This window comes from Ambystoma mexicanum, chromosome 2p (genome assembly GCF_040938575.1).
Source record: "Ambystoma mexicanum isolate Mex_15411 chromosome 2p, UKY_AmexF1_1, whole genome shotgun sequence".
In the NCBI taxonomy this organism is placed as follows: Eukaryota; Metazoa; Chordata; class Amphibia; order Caudata; family Ambystomatidae; genus Ambystoma; species Ambystoma mexicanum.
In genome coordinates, this window is record NC_090923.1 from 328,989,931 (window position 1) to 329,006,065 (window position 16,135).

General features: G+C 41.8%; 1 protein-coding gene across 14 annotated transcripts in view; it reads right to left on the minus strand.

Annotated features, from left to right (window-relative positions):
• Positions 1 to 16,135, minus strand: part of ERC2 (ELKS/RAB6-interacting/CAST family member 2) — a 4,434,974-nt gene that overhangs the window by 724,522 nt on the left and 3,694,317 nt on the right. For all 14 annotated transcript variants that reach the window (XM_069643656.1, XM_069643655.1, XM_069643659.1 and 11 more), the window contains one exon: positions 15,425 to 15,487. In XM_069643656.1, the coding sequence (XP_069499757.1) occupies positions 15,461 to 15,487 (27 nt within the window). In that variant the 3' untranslated portion in view covers positions 15,425 to 15,460. The remainder of the gene's footprint in view (positions 1 to 15,424; positions 15,488 to 16,135) is intronic.

Genomic DNA, 16,135 nt, shown 5'->3' on the forward strand with positions numbered 1-16,135 from the left:
AAGGTGGGCATTTTTTGGAGCTGAGGGCTGGGCCGTGCATCCCTACTCTAGTCGTGTTAGTGTGGCATACAAGTCCTGCTGAGCTTAACATCTCAGTCTGTCCTTTACCCAGAATATTGCAGAAGGATGCTGTATTCTTAAAGGTTAGTTCTTTTCACATGAAAAGCAGGATGATTCAACACTGACACAGAAACCGTTTGCTTGTGGCTACAAGTGAAAACTGAAGGCCCTGCTCACCTGGAAAGCAGGATTTTTCAACACTGACCCCAAAAACGGCTTAACATGTGTATCTGCAGTTTATATGTGAAAATATACCACTGCTAACCAGAAAAATATCAGGGAAAAGACATTGTGCGTGTTGACAAATAGTAATGTATATTATGTTTCATATACAAAATACCAATGACATTTGAAAAGCCATTTTGTTTTCACCACCAACTCCCCCACTGGAAAGTGACATCCCCCATCTAATTACAACTGCAATAATGTGTGTCCTGCTAAAGGTGTGGAAAGCCCATTGCTCCCCAGAATTGTTAGCTCTGACGGCAGTTATGATATGATATGATATGGCATTTGTAACACGCCTATACACACGTGTTTTAAGGTGCGACGAGTCAAGGGAGGGGGAACAGAGGGAAGACAGAGACAACGATTTTACTAGGCCAGGTGACATTGAGATTGCACAAGTGCAGGGGTGGGGTCAGTGCAATAAATAGGATAACAGTAAAAATAAATAAACCTGTAAATAAAAAGTGCAGCCAGCTGCTGGCAGGTGCAAGGGTAAGTGCAGACAACAGGTGTCAAGTGCTGGTGAGGGGCTATAGGGATACAGAAACAGCCCCCGAGTGCAAGGGCTGCCAGGGGTACAGTGCTGGTGTGCAACTGGCAGGGAGGGGACCTGGGCCCAAGATCTGAGGGTAGCCAGGTAACCAGTGCAGTTTCAGTTTCATCCAGGAGATCAACAGGGCAGAGGAGGAGAGAAAGTAGAAGCAATGAGGAAGATCGTGAGGTGCTTCCGGAACAAGATATGGTTATCCTCAAGTTTCAGAGAGGCAGGCAGGCTGTTCCAGAGGGAGGACCCAGCCGAAGAAAGAGATCTATCACCAAGTAATTTCTTGGAAAAGCGACTGACCCTGAGGGAGTTTGAGTAGGATGAGCGAAGAGCACTATAAGGAAGCTATTTAGGAGCTGGACAGTTCCCCTTGGCTAGAGCATGACTAAAATGTGTGGTGTGAAGATTTGGGGCTACAACTTCAAACAGGCAACCAACCTCAAAGAGCATGCTGCAAACACAAAGAGAATAATAAAACCTCTGGTTTCAGGCTAACTCAGTGAGACCATATTGCCTGAAGGCAGGATAATAGTCATTTGTGCCCATGAAGATTTACTCTTAACTTAAAAGCACTATTATCATGTAGGCCTTTTTCCTAGAAACTATAAGGCGGATTTCCTTCATTTATGTACCATTTTCCAGGCGATTTTGGAGACATAAAATTCCATTAGCAACTGTTCTAAAATTCATCCACCTACAACTCAGGGACTTATAATGGTCATCTAAGATGTGTTTCTGGTGGATCTGAAAATGTTCCAAATGTGAGAGTTGGCGAACAGGTGGAGGGTGACATTGGGAATATGGGTAATTAGCTACATATTCATAACTGATGCAGACTTGGCTGTCATCTAATTTCATTCCCCATGATTAGCAGAATCAGTAAATATGAATATTATGGCAGTTATTAGTACAATTCTAAAGTTTTGCCACATAACTAGATTTTTGCAAATATTTGACCTGAGTACAAATGGGGCTTGTAAATTAAGCTGAAATATGTCAGCTCCAGACACCTAAACCAATCCTGACTGGGAGGCTGTGTTTGGGAGGAGAGAGAGGTGTAACTGTCCACAATCCTATTTGGGTGACCTCTTGCAGGATACTTCCCCAAGATTGTAAAATTGATGGTGTCATTGATGCTATATAAGGGGGACTGTTCTAGGAGGAGGGGACAGAGCTGCTGAACATTCCCATCGAAGAGCTCTGATCAAATTTAACATCTGACAGCTGCAAGGAAACACCAGAGGAGATTGGCGAGAGTGCATCTGGGTGGAACTTTCTATTTCCAGGAAGGATTAAGAGCTGACTGGGTCCTATGGTGGAGAGTGGGAGGCCATCCTTAAGAGTCGATTGACCAGACCCCTGGCCTATCTTTGCAGAGGGTACTGACATGCAGCTGGCTGTCCTGAACAATAAACAGAGGCTTTCTATGTAAGTAGAACTGAGCCCTGGTAAAATAAAAAGGTGGGGAGTCTGCTTGCCTTAAATCCTTTCCCTTTATAGTGGGCGAGTGGTGCAAAATTGTGCAGAACTTTAGGCTATTTATCAAAAATTACTAATTTAATTCATTCCCCATCTATTAAAATTTGACAAAGCTCACTTCCCAGTGTGCGCTGAAATCTATAGCCTATCATTTAATTGGGTAATCCTTTTAGTCCTGTTGACCCCAACTTCTTTAAGGAAGATGGGTGTCTTTGTTCTTAAATGAGTCCAATCATTTTTTCCAGCTTCCCCTAAAACAGGCCTTTCAGTAGAGAGGGGTCCGAAATCCAAAATTCCCTAAATCATTCCCATTTTTCTCTCTGACTTCCCCAACACAGGCCAAAGTAGCGAGGGTCTGAAAAACAAACCGCTAAATCACCCTGTGTTTATTTTAAACTGAAATCATAATTGCCCTATGTATTTGTACCAATCTCTACTGCTAGCCTTGTAAGCCCGCAGGAAAGTCAAAATTGCACGACAGTACAATTATAATTGTTTTGGTTATTGATCAGTTTAATTATTTCTTGAAGTGAAATTTGTAGAAAGTAAAGAATTGTGATTTGCCTTTGTTTAACTCATTTGTGGAATTCATTTGAATAACAAGAAGTTAGTGGTGAGCCACAGAGATGATGGCGCATGTAGTTCAGTGTGACTTCAATTACTTTTCATTTAAATAAATACAAATATATTTCCTGTACACCGGCCTGGTTCTTGGCTCATTGGTAGCTCAGAGGGAGGGATCCAAGGGGCATGATATGCATCCGAAGTAGGCCTCAAGAAAATAATTAAGCAGTTTGTTGCATAACACCTTCAGTGGGGAGGGAAGGAACTCAATAAACTGTTACACATTATCCCAAGAGATAAGGATGGTGGCAATAGCAAATGACGTTTTGGAGTTTTTGTGGTGAATTAAAAAACGTTTCTTTAATAATGTGGAAAGTAAATCAACAAACCCAGTGGTTTTATTTTCCATTAGCAACTCGGGAGGGGGCGCGGTCCAATCAGGATGCCCAGAACGCTGGCTGTAGTATATAGTGGAAATCTGCATTCTGAGTAGCCTTGTTGGGCAGCTCCTCCGCCCTTTGCTTCCTCACTGCCCCTTCACCAATTAGCACCCGTGCAGTGGGTTCTAGTGGTGACTTTACTTACTAAAAAAAATTCAATAAACAAACATACTTTTCTTGTGCAACACTCTATATCGTGTAACATTAATACAAGGGAGAGCAGGGGATGTTGATATGGTGATCAGAAAAGGTCGCTCTCAGAGAAGTTGAGAGAAGTATAAGCAGGAAGGCATAATTTGGGCCATTACAGAAGTGTCATTGTGAAGGTCGCCAGCTGATCAATCTTCTTCAGTGGACATCGCTTTGTAAACAAGGCCAGTAACCTCAACAGAGATCACACATTCGGATTACCACTGAGGTACATTGTCAATTGTGGAACAAAATATAAGAACACTCTTCGTTAAAATAGCATCATTGTAAGAACGCTTTTGTGAATGCACGTGCATTTCTGCTGCCAGCGCATGGCTGGAGGTGAGAGGTGGAATATGAACACAGCTCATTACAGACACATGGGTCATGTAAAGAGAGAGGACTCTGGGTGGTCCTATGTTTACTGGTGCTGGAACGACGAGGTGCCAGTGAGAAACCCACCTGTAGATGATATAACAGGGAGTTGAGCTCACAAGCGACTTTCCGGATCCTGCTATGCAATTACAGTAGGGCCCTATTATCTATCCGAAATATGTCACAACTCCGGGACCAAAACATGGCAGATCTCCACTGCAATTATGAAAGAGTGCTCTCTCATGATTCTCATGGGAAAAGATGAGATGTGCACATGTGAGGCCTCTGCGCGTGAGTTCATTTGGGGGCACGGCCATCAATAAGAAGTCTGGTGTTGCCCGGGAGCCGGTACACCGCAGTAGAATGGAATGCTGCCCTATGCCTGTGTGATTTGCCACCCCACAAGTGAGGGGTTTATAGTCCCTTTGCCCCTGCATCAGGGGAGTTGCTAGGTCTGGAAAAGACCCGGGGCGGAACTGTTGGGCCTGGGGGCTAGCTCGTCTTTTGGCTGTAGCTCCTGAGATTCTATCCGGAGCTACAACCAAAAGACCAGGGGCTATAGCCCCCTTAGCACCCCCTAGCAACGCCCCTGCCCTGTATATTCTTGGGAGAACCTATCGCCAAACAGTGGGCTTTACAGCGCGGTTCAGATGTATCTGAAGGTGTGCGTCCCTATCCTGCTGGCGTTTCTGGTTTTTCCCCATTGATCGCAACGTGCTGGACAGATTCATTAACTTGTGTGCCAAGCACATTATTACTCGTAGCCTCAATGTAGGTAACACTGCCTCTAGTGTTTGGATCGGACACAACCAACTTGCACAGAGATGTGGAGACGTGGACAGAAGAGTAGGGAGCGGAAAATATGATGGCCTCAGAGAGTGGAGAAAAAAGCGAGCTTTTTGAACAAAAGCAGGATGATGAACGGGAGAGCCAAGCACATGGCCAGGCCAAGCTGTAAAAAAAATAAAAATCCGTATGCCTTCAGCAGGCAGTGCGCTCTTAAAAATAAAAAAATAAACATCTTTATCCCACTTCAGCTATGTCACTTTTAATTCCTCACACAATATATGTAATGTGCAACAATTAAACCAGCTTGACCCCGGTCAATGATCAGGTTTTCAATTTAAAAAGAAAAAACAGTAATTAGTGACTGTAACTAAGGCATACAAAAAAGCAAAGCCTGGGTAACCTTTTCACCTTTCATCTAGCAAATGGTAAGTTCCCAAAAACGCTGCATACACTGAAAATTCGTTAATGTCGGCAGTACACTATATTGTTTACATTTTTCAATGCTTTGCTTTGTAAATGATGGCCAAGTACATTCTAACGCGTCCTTTCAATGTTTTAGAAAGCTAATGCGCGTAGGGACTGGGCCACTACCATAAATCCCTCTGCGAGGTAATTGCATGCTGCGAGGGCCCCAGTTACTGCTATGTTCTTGGAACTATTGCATTACAGTATCTCAAAAGTATACATAATTGGCAAGTGCCCCAGACACAAAAAACAATAATTCATGGGTGCAACATCAACACGTGCTTCAAATTCATGACATCAGTTCTCTGAATGGCAGGATGTTACAGCAAACATTCTAAAATGCATGGCTAGCTGAAATAAATGGTTCTGTTTTGCAGCACACTGCAATGAGATAGCCCCGCAACGTGACCTAGGAATCACAGACACTCATCGCAGCTGGACAAGTGATACTGTGGGTGCCCAGGTTGACTGCTAGGCGTGCTCACACGAGGAAAACATGTAACACCACCAACTAGATCGAGGTCACTCGAATTTGCATATTTTTTAACCCCTTAACTGCTGGGCTATTGTGCATGTCTATGCAAATAGGACGAGCTTGCTCATCCTCAGTACGTACGGTTATGCTATTTACTTGAAAATGTATTGAGGGATAAAGTAGGGCCAGAGGCGTTGCTAGGGTGGGGATTTTGGTTGCAGCCCCTGATAGAAGCTCAGGTGAAACCACTAAAGGGCTAGCTAGCACCGAGTCTCAACACACCCGACATTAGGGTAGCCCCAGCTCTTTTCCAGACCTAGCAACACCCTGAAGTAGATAAGTTCTTGCATATCAGGGAAGGCTTCGATCCCCTGCCAGGCCCTAAAACATGTTAGGCTCACGCATGGCAGCGTGCATGTTTTCTACCTGTGCTGCACACTAGATGCTGGAAATAAGGCATGTTTTATTACTGGCGTGAGTCCCTGCTCATGCAATTAATTGAAAAAAACACATGTTTTAGTTCTATTATAAAAGGGCGCACAAGGAACAGGAAAACAATAAAAAAGTGTGTCTCCCGCTTGCATTAGATGTAGCAAAAATACTGTTCGTGTTTCTAGCACAAGCAAATCGATTGCCCTAGTGCAGTTTCTATTTCCAATATGAGCATGCATGCATGCTCCTGGTAGAATTAAAAACAGATGTGCCCTACTTAGAGCCCTTATTGGACCGGTATGGTCGATGTGTGGCTCCATCTTTCCCGACACACTGAAAGTGGGTGAGCTTGCAAAAGATACACCATTTTGGTGATCTGGGAGCGGGATCAGTGGAAGGGGGTTGTGCTAGTTCATAACACTTGAATGAATTACGAATATTGCCACACCATGTTGTGTTAAGAGTTTTTATACTGGCCACTCACCACAGTACAGGAGTTTATCATATTATTGTGATGTCACAGTTCAGAAATATATCGAGAAAGAAAGGTAGGAAACAATACCATGGTCCAGGCGAGCGGGAGATGTTGTCAAAAAATGATGAAGTAATCATAATGCAGAAAGATCCAATGTGATGGAAGATATGAAATGAAAATCAGTGTAAGTTAGATCATTGTTTCTCATATACTCTTAGCAACATGCACATGGGAGCATCTCATGGGTCACCCAAGGTTTAGGGGGTGTGATATGTGGAACACCTTAACAAAGACCATGATACCCTGAAAGAGTCATCAGGAATAAAGGAGTACATTTGATCACCAATGTGTACAGGTAGTGAATAAGGTAATGGGTATGGTGAATGGTAGGAGAAAGTGGTAAGGTAGGGGGCCTCCAATAACTCCTTTATTCCTGATTCACAGTCTCTCCAGTCACAGCTCAGGAGGACTTTCGTAAGCCTTTGTGTAGTTGGCTTGATTGAATTCCTTTCCGTGGGAGGGGGAATTTCCACAACGGTCTGAGAAGCCTCCTTCAATTTAGTGGTTTCCAGGGCTTTTGTGAAATACTGGAAAACGCTAGAGCTCTAGGTTTGGGGAACTATGCCGTCCTATGCAGTCTTATGGTTTTTCATCTGTGTTTCTTTTCATTTAAATCATGTTGCACAAAGAGGTGCACATGGTCTGCCTAGACACTGAAACTGGGACCAGACAGAGATTAGAGTTTGAACAGGTATTCTTGGTCTTTACCCAGACACTTTTTGTAGGCGGAGTCAGTGTCCTGGATTTAATGCACTGTTACTACAGGGGCCAGAGATGGTCTTGTATTTCTATGGTGATGTAGTCCGACTTCTTCTGGCAAATACAGTCTATACACCAGTTGAGGAATTCTACACATATTCGTGTCTTCTCTCTGCATAACAAAGCATACACTATTTTGCAATATTCTACTTGTAATAATGTCAGAAAGCTGATAAATTGAATCAGGTGATTTCAAAGTAGGGTTGAGAATACCCTTATAAGCGTTGTAAGATGCTGCTCTACACAATATTGGAAATGTGATGTGCAATGGATTTAAGTTTTGTAACAACCCGATCCTAATGTCCTCCAATTGTTTGCAGGCGTCAGGGGTCTGTTCTTAGTTGTTCTGCTAATGGAACAAGATTGTCATCTCATTCCGTCTGTCTGTGATCATGAACTCAATTGAAAAGCAATTCAAACAAAGTTATCTTTGCTTCATTGAGAGGTATATATCTCACATTAATGCCCTTATACCTCCGGGCCTGGTTGTGTTGGTGCTATATAAATAATAAAATACGAATGCATGTGCCCTGTCATTTTGAGCTACATAATCTTTCTTTATGGGTGGTGCTTGCTGCTGTCAGAATGCATATGGAGCTGCATTTGATGTTAGGAGATTGCCACTTCCTGTGCATGCACATGCATGTTGAAGAGTAGGAGTGAATGAGGCGAAGTTTGGGGACACTGCATGTTACATTTCTAGTTTCAGAGTGGTAGCAATATGTCTAAGGACTCTTGATCGTACTGAGAAGAATCATTTGATGAACTGTGTCATAAACAGTTGATCAATTGTGGAGTATTAGGTCCACAGGTTGTCCCAAGTCATCAGATTTAAGTAAACCTTCATGTCATTGATTGTGGATTTCATGCCCCTACATTGTTTAAACCAGAGTGACTGTAATGCCAAATAATATTTGAATGTACATAATCCTTAAGTCGTTTGCTATGAAACGATAACATGGGAATGGGATGGTAGTTAGTCAAACCAATAGGGTCTGATGTTGGTCTCATCAGCAAGGCAGTAATGGAATGCTTAAGTTCCCTGGCATTTATGTTGCGCTGAAAGGCGGGTTTCAGAGTCTCCATGTTGTTAGATTGCTAAAGTCATCTTTTCTGAAGAATGGCAGGCATGTTTTTTTCCAGGAAGTTTAAATGTTGATAGTGGTGAAGGCAGCAGACATGTTGGGTGAGCTGATGGTGTTGAACAGGGATGTTTCCTAGCTCTTCTGTTTGATGAAAGGCATATTCTATATTTTTTAACGAGAACGAGAATTGGCAATGCTGGTGTGAGGAATCCATTCAGAACGGCACAAAACACCTATCAGGCACCGGCTCTGGTGAAACTAGCTGGAGAAGGCTAAACAGTGCAACAAGAGGTTAAGAAAATCCTGTCAAACCGGGTGGGTGGAGTGACAGTTTTTTTGACCAATCACAGAGAAAGCTCAAGTGTTGTGCTTTCTCTTATTTTTAATTTTTTTTTGGTTGCTAGGAAACGGGAGAGGCGGATCTGGAAGGTGACAGTTATGAATGGGCGTATTAAGAAGCCCGGCTGTGGCATAACGAATAAACAAGATTATTTTATTATATTGGCAGTTTTGAAGAAGGCGAGGCGCCGTTGCGCTTTATTAACGTTATTGGAGGCGAAGAATGTGAGATGGCCACCCCTGTGTGAGGGAGGAAAGGAGGCGCCGCTCCGACTAGAGGAGTGCATCGTCCGACGAAGGGACGGAGGCAACGGAACTGCCCGTGGGAATTCCCAAGTCCCGGGGATCGCTCGGCGGGGAAGCCTCAACGCGATCCAGTATCGGCGTCATCAGGTGAAGAAGTCAGCTGAGGAGAGGGGGCCGAGAGACTCAATGCAAACCCGTCTCGACGTCGTCAGGTGAAGAAGTCAGCAGAGGAGAAGGGGCGGAGAGACTCGACGCGAACCCGTCTCGGCATCACCGGGTGAAGAAGTCAGCTGAGGAGAGGGGGCGGAGAGACTTGACGGTCTTCCGAAAACAGACAGAGGCAGAGGGATTTCGACGACGGAACCAACGCACAGGGAGCAGCTGTGTAAAGGTATGAAAACGACTTATACGAAAGGGAGAAAAGGCGAAAGCACTATACGTTGACCAGATGCAGTGAATGTGCTATAATGACCGGCGGAGCAGAGCAATATTAGCAAGGAGCCTGTTCATCTTCCCCAGAACAGTGACATTTGAATAAGGGGCGTGCAAATCTCCTAAGCAAGGGAAGGAAAGGATATACATTAAAGAGGTGGGCCAGATAAAAATAAGCCTGAGAAGATGAAGGGAAAGACAAATTAAACATCACAAGGAGGAGAAGGGAGTCAAGATAGAAAGGAGAAAGTACTGAAATTAAGTGGGTTTACACTGCCAAAAGAACTACAGAGTCAAAGATATAAAGAAATGCTGAGGGAAGACCAGCTGAGAACCCAAAGACAGTAGAAAGAAGAAGATAGGGGAGGGGCAGTTCGGAGGAGACCGAGTATAAGAAGTCTAGAGATAAGTTGGACTATGAGAAAAGAACTGTAGTATTCAACTATACCTGAGAGACTTACATGAAGTTACTTTCTCCTCAAGGCAGCCGAGTGAAAATTCAAGACGTATCCTTTTACTTATAGAGAAAGAAATGTTAACGTTTAAAGTTAATAAAAGTCACTGGTTTTACTTGAAACAGAATACCCTACTTACAGTCTCCGAGTAGTCTTTTCAATAGCCAGAATACCAGGTTACAGCTGGGTAGTGGTCTCTGTTGAATTTCTGTAGATTTTCTAAATATAATGAACACATTTTCGTTTATAACCTTTGCAGTTCTCCTGCATATAGGTCCATAAAAGAAAATATGAAAGCATATAGAGTACAGTTTAATGTGATCATAACTCTGCATGGATGAGAGAAAACACCACTGGTCACATTGCAAAATACATTGGACTCATCAGAATAAAGAGCAGGATAATTGGTAGTGTTAGTATTGAAGGAGAGCCTTTCATAGGCCCCCAGATGAGAACATGTTGTGTTAATCAATGCTGCATGGGTGGAGTTTGGCAAGTATTTAACACACAGGAAATAGAGAGAGCTATTGGGAAATCTACAAAGGGAGCACGGCTGATAGGAGAAGTGCTTATTGGGATTCCACCTACATGTCCCTGGTGAAAATCTCCCTTAATAAGACCTGTTCCAGAGGGAGCCCATGCAGAAAACCTTTCCCAAGACAGAACCAGATTGCCTGAGAGGAATTTTGAACTAGGAGCAGATGGTACCTGCACAAATCACAGGAGGCTAACCCTTTGCAGCCATTTGGCCACATTTATTCACTACCTTTTAAGGTGGGGGTACAGGGTTAGGGTGTGATTAGTTTTAATTTTGGTTGGTGGGGAAGGGATGGGGGCATAGAGGGGGCTATGGGGAGCTAGCCCCTATAAATATTTATTAAGAAATGCAGCAAAACTACTGTGACAAGTTGGCCTTCTGTGAGTTTTACCAGATCTGCCTGGAGCTGTTGATATTCCAACCTGTGTTAGTCCTTTAAAATACAAAAGAAAGGTGATAACAGCAGTTGTACATAGCATCTTTGCCCAACAGAGAACATACACATTTCCTTTCATCTTTCTTTATGAGGAAGTCCCTAAGGTTAACCTATCTGGTGCACATATTATATGTATGTACACTTACTGTGTAAATTGCTTGCATTCATCCATTGAAAAATTGTATATAGGAACTATTATCTCCATTCAGTAATATGACATATAATTGCTGGAAAAAACATGGAGGGGGACTCCATATTTTTTTTAAGTCTCTAAGCCTTCTCCACATATCTTAGAACTGGTGCAGTTACATAAATGAACGCCAGTCCTAGAATATTTGGGGAAAGCATTGGATAGTGGCTTTAAACAAATACAGAGACCGCCTCAATGTTATTTTCCAGCACTGAAATCACTTGCTGCTTCTACATTCCAAATCATTATCACATCATCTATGTATTGTCTCCAAATAACTATGTTTTGGAGAAAGGGATACATTTCTGATAGCATGTTTTCAATTCATATATCGCCATAAATAAGTTGACTATATTGGGGACCAAAGCCTCCCCCATTGCTGTATTGTTTTACTTGTTGAATGTTTCATTGTGCTAACTTGTCAGGATTCACTCCACATCAAACCCTTCCCGTAATTACAAACATACATATCGGGGTGTTAAATAGTACTTGGATTGGAGAAAACCCTTGCTTGTACGGTCGTCCAATCCCCAGCTTCATATACGCTGTTCCCGATTCCATAGAATTAAGGGACACAGGTTACCATGGCGACCCTCATGTCCATTACATTCTCTTTACAATGTGTGACGGTGAAGGTGGAGTTTTGTTCCCATGGCAACCTATATAACACTTCCGGGTTGCTCATATTGCCGCTTCTGATTTTGAATCATTTGCAGCTCTTGCTTTGTTTCGTTCCTTTTTTCCTGTGAACCTTTGAGTTTCTCCTGTTTCCTTTTCCCCTGTATTTCTTGTGACCCGGACCATTATACTAACATCCCGCTTGCCTGCCGAGTTTGGAACTGTCTGCTTACCTTTGTACCGAACCCGGTCTGCTCTCTGATACTCCCGCTTGTCTGCTGATTTGGAACTATCTGCTTACCTGTGTATCAAACCCGTTCTGCTTCCGACATGCCCACTTGCCTTTGATTAGGAACACACAGCAACTTCATATCTGGATTGCCAGGACACCAACAACACCCGAGTGTATTACCAGAAAGCGCTGGAACTTGAGACTGCCATCATCTGCGCTGAAGTCGTTAGGCGTCCTCGTGGCAGCTGGATAGAAATGGGACTAGACTGGCTCAATTCATTTAGGCGTCCTTGTGCCATCGGTTTAGGAATAGAATACGCTGGGTGACACGTTGGTGTAGGAATACCATCCGGAGGATTATTGGTAAGTCTCTATAATTGATGTTCCTTGTTTCCTGATCCTCTATTCTATCCTTGTCTAATGTTACCCATTATGGCTCATTAGATTGCATACTACAATCCAGTCTTTTATTCCGAATTGACTCAGAGCTGTCAGGAAGAGTTGTTAGTGCTTGTGAAGTGTCTCGTTAGTGCTTTAGTCTTTTCTAAAGTGAAGTGTCTCGTTAGTGCTTTAGTCTTTTCTTACGCTATTCTTTCCATAATTTGAGATTGATTCTCCAAGTAACTTGCCCTTGTTCCTTTTGCAGTGCCTGGTCATTCTTGAGATGTTCCATATCTTTCGACTAATAGATCCCTCTTTATTTTACGTTGTGTGTCCAGAGGATTACATTGGTAGGAAGAACTCGACAGCTACACTACTGGTCCAACCTTGTGTTCTCCTACCACGGATTCTGACATAACTCATAATCTCCTAATTAAAATATGTTGGAACATCTCCTTCAGAGCGTGTAACTGTTAGTATATATATCTGATTCCTTGAATCTCCTCAAGCTCTGCAATGTTTGCATGTAATGCACATTTCAGCAAAGTTATCAACTGCTTGTACCATAGGTCAAGAGGCATGCCTTCACAGATCTAGATAACTGTATTTTTTTACACTGGGTTGTACATTGCCATATATGCTGTTTGCTGTCTGGTGTGTAATCCCTCTGTAATTTGATATAGTGATTTGTCTCATTTAATAAGTCATGCATAATTGTCTCATTTTGATCTTGAACCATCAAGATAATTCTACCACCATTGTCTTCTGGTTTGACTACCAGTCAGAGGTTATTTTTAAGTATCCTTTCACTTGGTCTCACGTTGCCTAATGGGCACCTGGGTTCCATCCTTAGAATGGCGAGTTTTTTTAAGGCTGAACATTCAAAAGTAATTATTATGGCATCGTTAGAGTACATTTTGACTTATTTTTGTGTGATGGCCAGGTGCTTTTATTTTTCATCCTGTAGTATATCCACATAATATGGCTTTGCAAAAGAGCTGGTGGATCTCAATCTTCCTATGAAACCAGTCAATTTCTTTTGTAGGAACACATGATAATCATTAAATCAGGATAGAAAACTAATCTTCAGTCATGAAATATTTTGAGAGATTAAATGTTTTATTATTTGATTAAAAATGTCTTCTCTAAACAGTGATTTGCAATTGCAGTATATATTGGACTCTTCCATTATCATATGTAGAGTTAGGTCTCTGCACAATTATACTTATGGATAGTGTAGTTCCTCAAGTACCTATACCACTGCATTGTCACTTAAGGTTCCAACTTTTTTTTTTTAAATGTCATGATGTGCAAACACTCCCTTGAGCCCCTCATGCATCCAACATTACATTGTATTCTATCTCACAATTCTCTAAATCTGCCTTATTAATGGCACTCAATTATCAGAACACGTTAGGTGAAATCCACCTCCTTCCTTTTGCAGAACCATGGCCCACTTAACATGACTGTCACAAAACATTCTAACCTCTCTCTGCATCTCTTCCTCACTGGGTTTGTAGAATCCTCTTTTCTCTTCCTCATCTTCTTGTCTACCTCTCACTCATTTTCTTTCATTCAGCAGAAAAAGGTCTGGATACACCTGGCGGGGCACAGTTCACCAGTCCATAGACAAGCCCAGGTGCTCTGATACTACTACTGTGTTGATTTGGTTCAGGATAAAAATATGAAAACAATATGACATACGACATCGAAACTGAATACATTTAATAGCTACTAATAGCTGCTGCTGTTAAACTAAAAAGAAAAACGACAAATTAAATGTGCCCCTCTTCTGTTTGTTGACCGGAGCTAAAATCACACAATTTGATTGTATGTTTCTTTATAGGTTTTCTATCTATTCTTTGGAAAAAGTGATACAATATTAGAGTAGAGGTAGAAATGTGTTTTAGGACAGTCATTTATTTTACCTTAAAATACAGAACTTTACTGATATATCATGTGCTTTGGTCCTGAAGAAGATAGTTTACACCAAATCAAATCAAACCATGGACATAAAAAAGCATACAGTGGCCATACATTGATTATGTACTTCCAATAACTAACCATATGATCAATATTTCAGGCACGTCATATAATCCCAAGAACTGATCATGTTATTCTTCACGAAAGCCAGTTAATGATTATTAACAGCCTATTTTTTTTATTTTATTGGAGTCTAATAAAATGGCTTTGAATATCTGAGATAGGCTCTAAATCTGGTCCTGATGTGTTTTCTATACTGTTTTCTGTTTTCATTTATTTGTGTGTGTTGTTGCATCAGTTATTTACTTTGGAATTTGGTGGAGTTTTTATATAGTGATTAGAGATGTATATGTTCGTCAATAGTCTCACATCCTGCTTGATATTGTGAATACAATGTAGCTTGCTCATAATCTCCATTTCTGGTCACACAGAATGATGTGCAGGTTTAGCTTCCTGTCACACGTCAGTGCACCTCTACTGATTTGACAGCTGTTGCATACTGGCATTTGAGCTCTGAAAATAATTCACATTTAAACAATCCACACACAGTAAAACATTGACCATTGTGACTCCGACTCCTGAATCCCAACAGGGCCTGTAGAAGGCAATCCAGACAACCTTGACCGAATCATGCCTGCTCGGAAACTGTGTGGAAGGGCTAAGATCAAACTGAGACAAGTCACTGTGCGGAACAATTCTATTAGTGGGATAAAGCAAATCGGGAGAACTTGTGTTGCTAAAATCATCAACACTGGCAAAGTGAACCCACATTTCCAAAGAGTGAGACTGATTGGCTAGGTGCTGCATATTGGCAGTCTGAATTCTGATATTCAACAAGAACTGAAGCAATCCATGCTGGCACAAAACCTTGCCTGTTGGGGTATTGACTCCTAAACCCAACAGGAACTGCAAAAAACAATCCTGACAACTCTGACCAGTAGAAAGATAGAATATACCCATTTACTATAATTCAGAACGTCATCATTCATTTACCTGATGTCTGTCGCATTGTCTTTATTTTAGGGCTTTGTACATTTTGGAGGTCATGCAATGAGATGTCTCAACTAATTCTCTATGATTCTATTATTACATATAACACACACATAATATTGATTCATTTCAATGTGAAATACAATTGCATATGCAATTTCTCACCCCTCACGAAACTGGAACTTTGGTTTCTGGCATTGGCTATGCCCATATACCTTCTTCGTCATCCTGCCGTCCGTCAATCAAGGGAAGTAGCAGGCATTGGAATAAAAGCGGAAAACATTAAAAAACACTTAATTAGACAAACTTAGTGTAGCTTTGTTAACCTTAGAATGGATGCAGGTAATGCTATTACCAACTAAGTGGATTGTACTTATTGACTTTTAATAATAATAATAATATCGCATGTTATCTAGTGCTTCATCAACGATTCTTTTTTATCAGAAAGGATGTAATAACAGATTTTATCTTTACTCAGATTAAGGTGACTTCATTTGTTAGCCTCAGACAGGTGAATGGCTGGTATTTCAAAACAAAGAAACACGACAGGACATAGCAGGCTTTTCTTCAATTACTGCAATTAAGAAAACAACACAAACACTGCTTAACAATCAGTGATCACTCTGCAAGGAGCATTAGCATTCTAACCTGTAATCAATAAAAACTGAAATATGATAGCCTTATACACCGAAGGAGGGGTCATTATCGTGAGGTAATGATCCACCACCAAGTTATGGCCGAGGCGAAGTTGAGAGCCATGAGTTGCGGAAGGGTAATTCCAAGCGGTAATGACTCCTCCCGAGGTCTACAAGAGTATTAGCACATGGTTATAATAGCAATACATGTTTTGGAGTTCTGGCAATGAAATAAAACCTG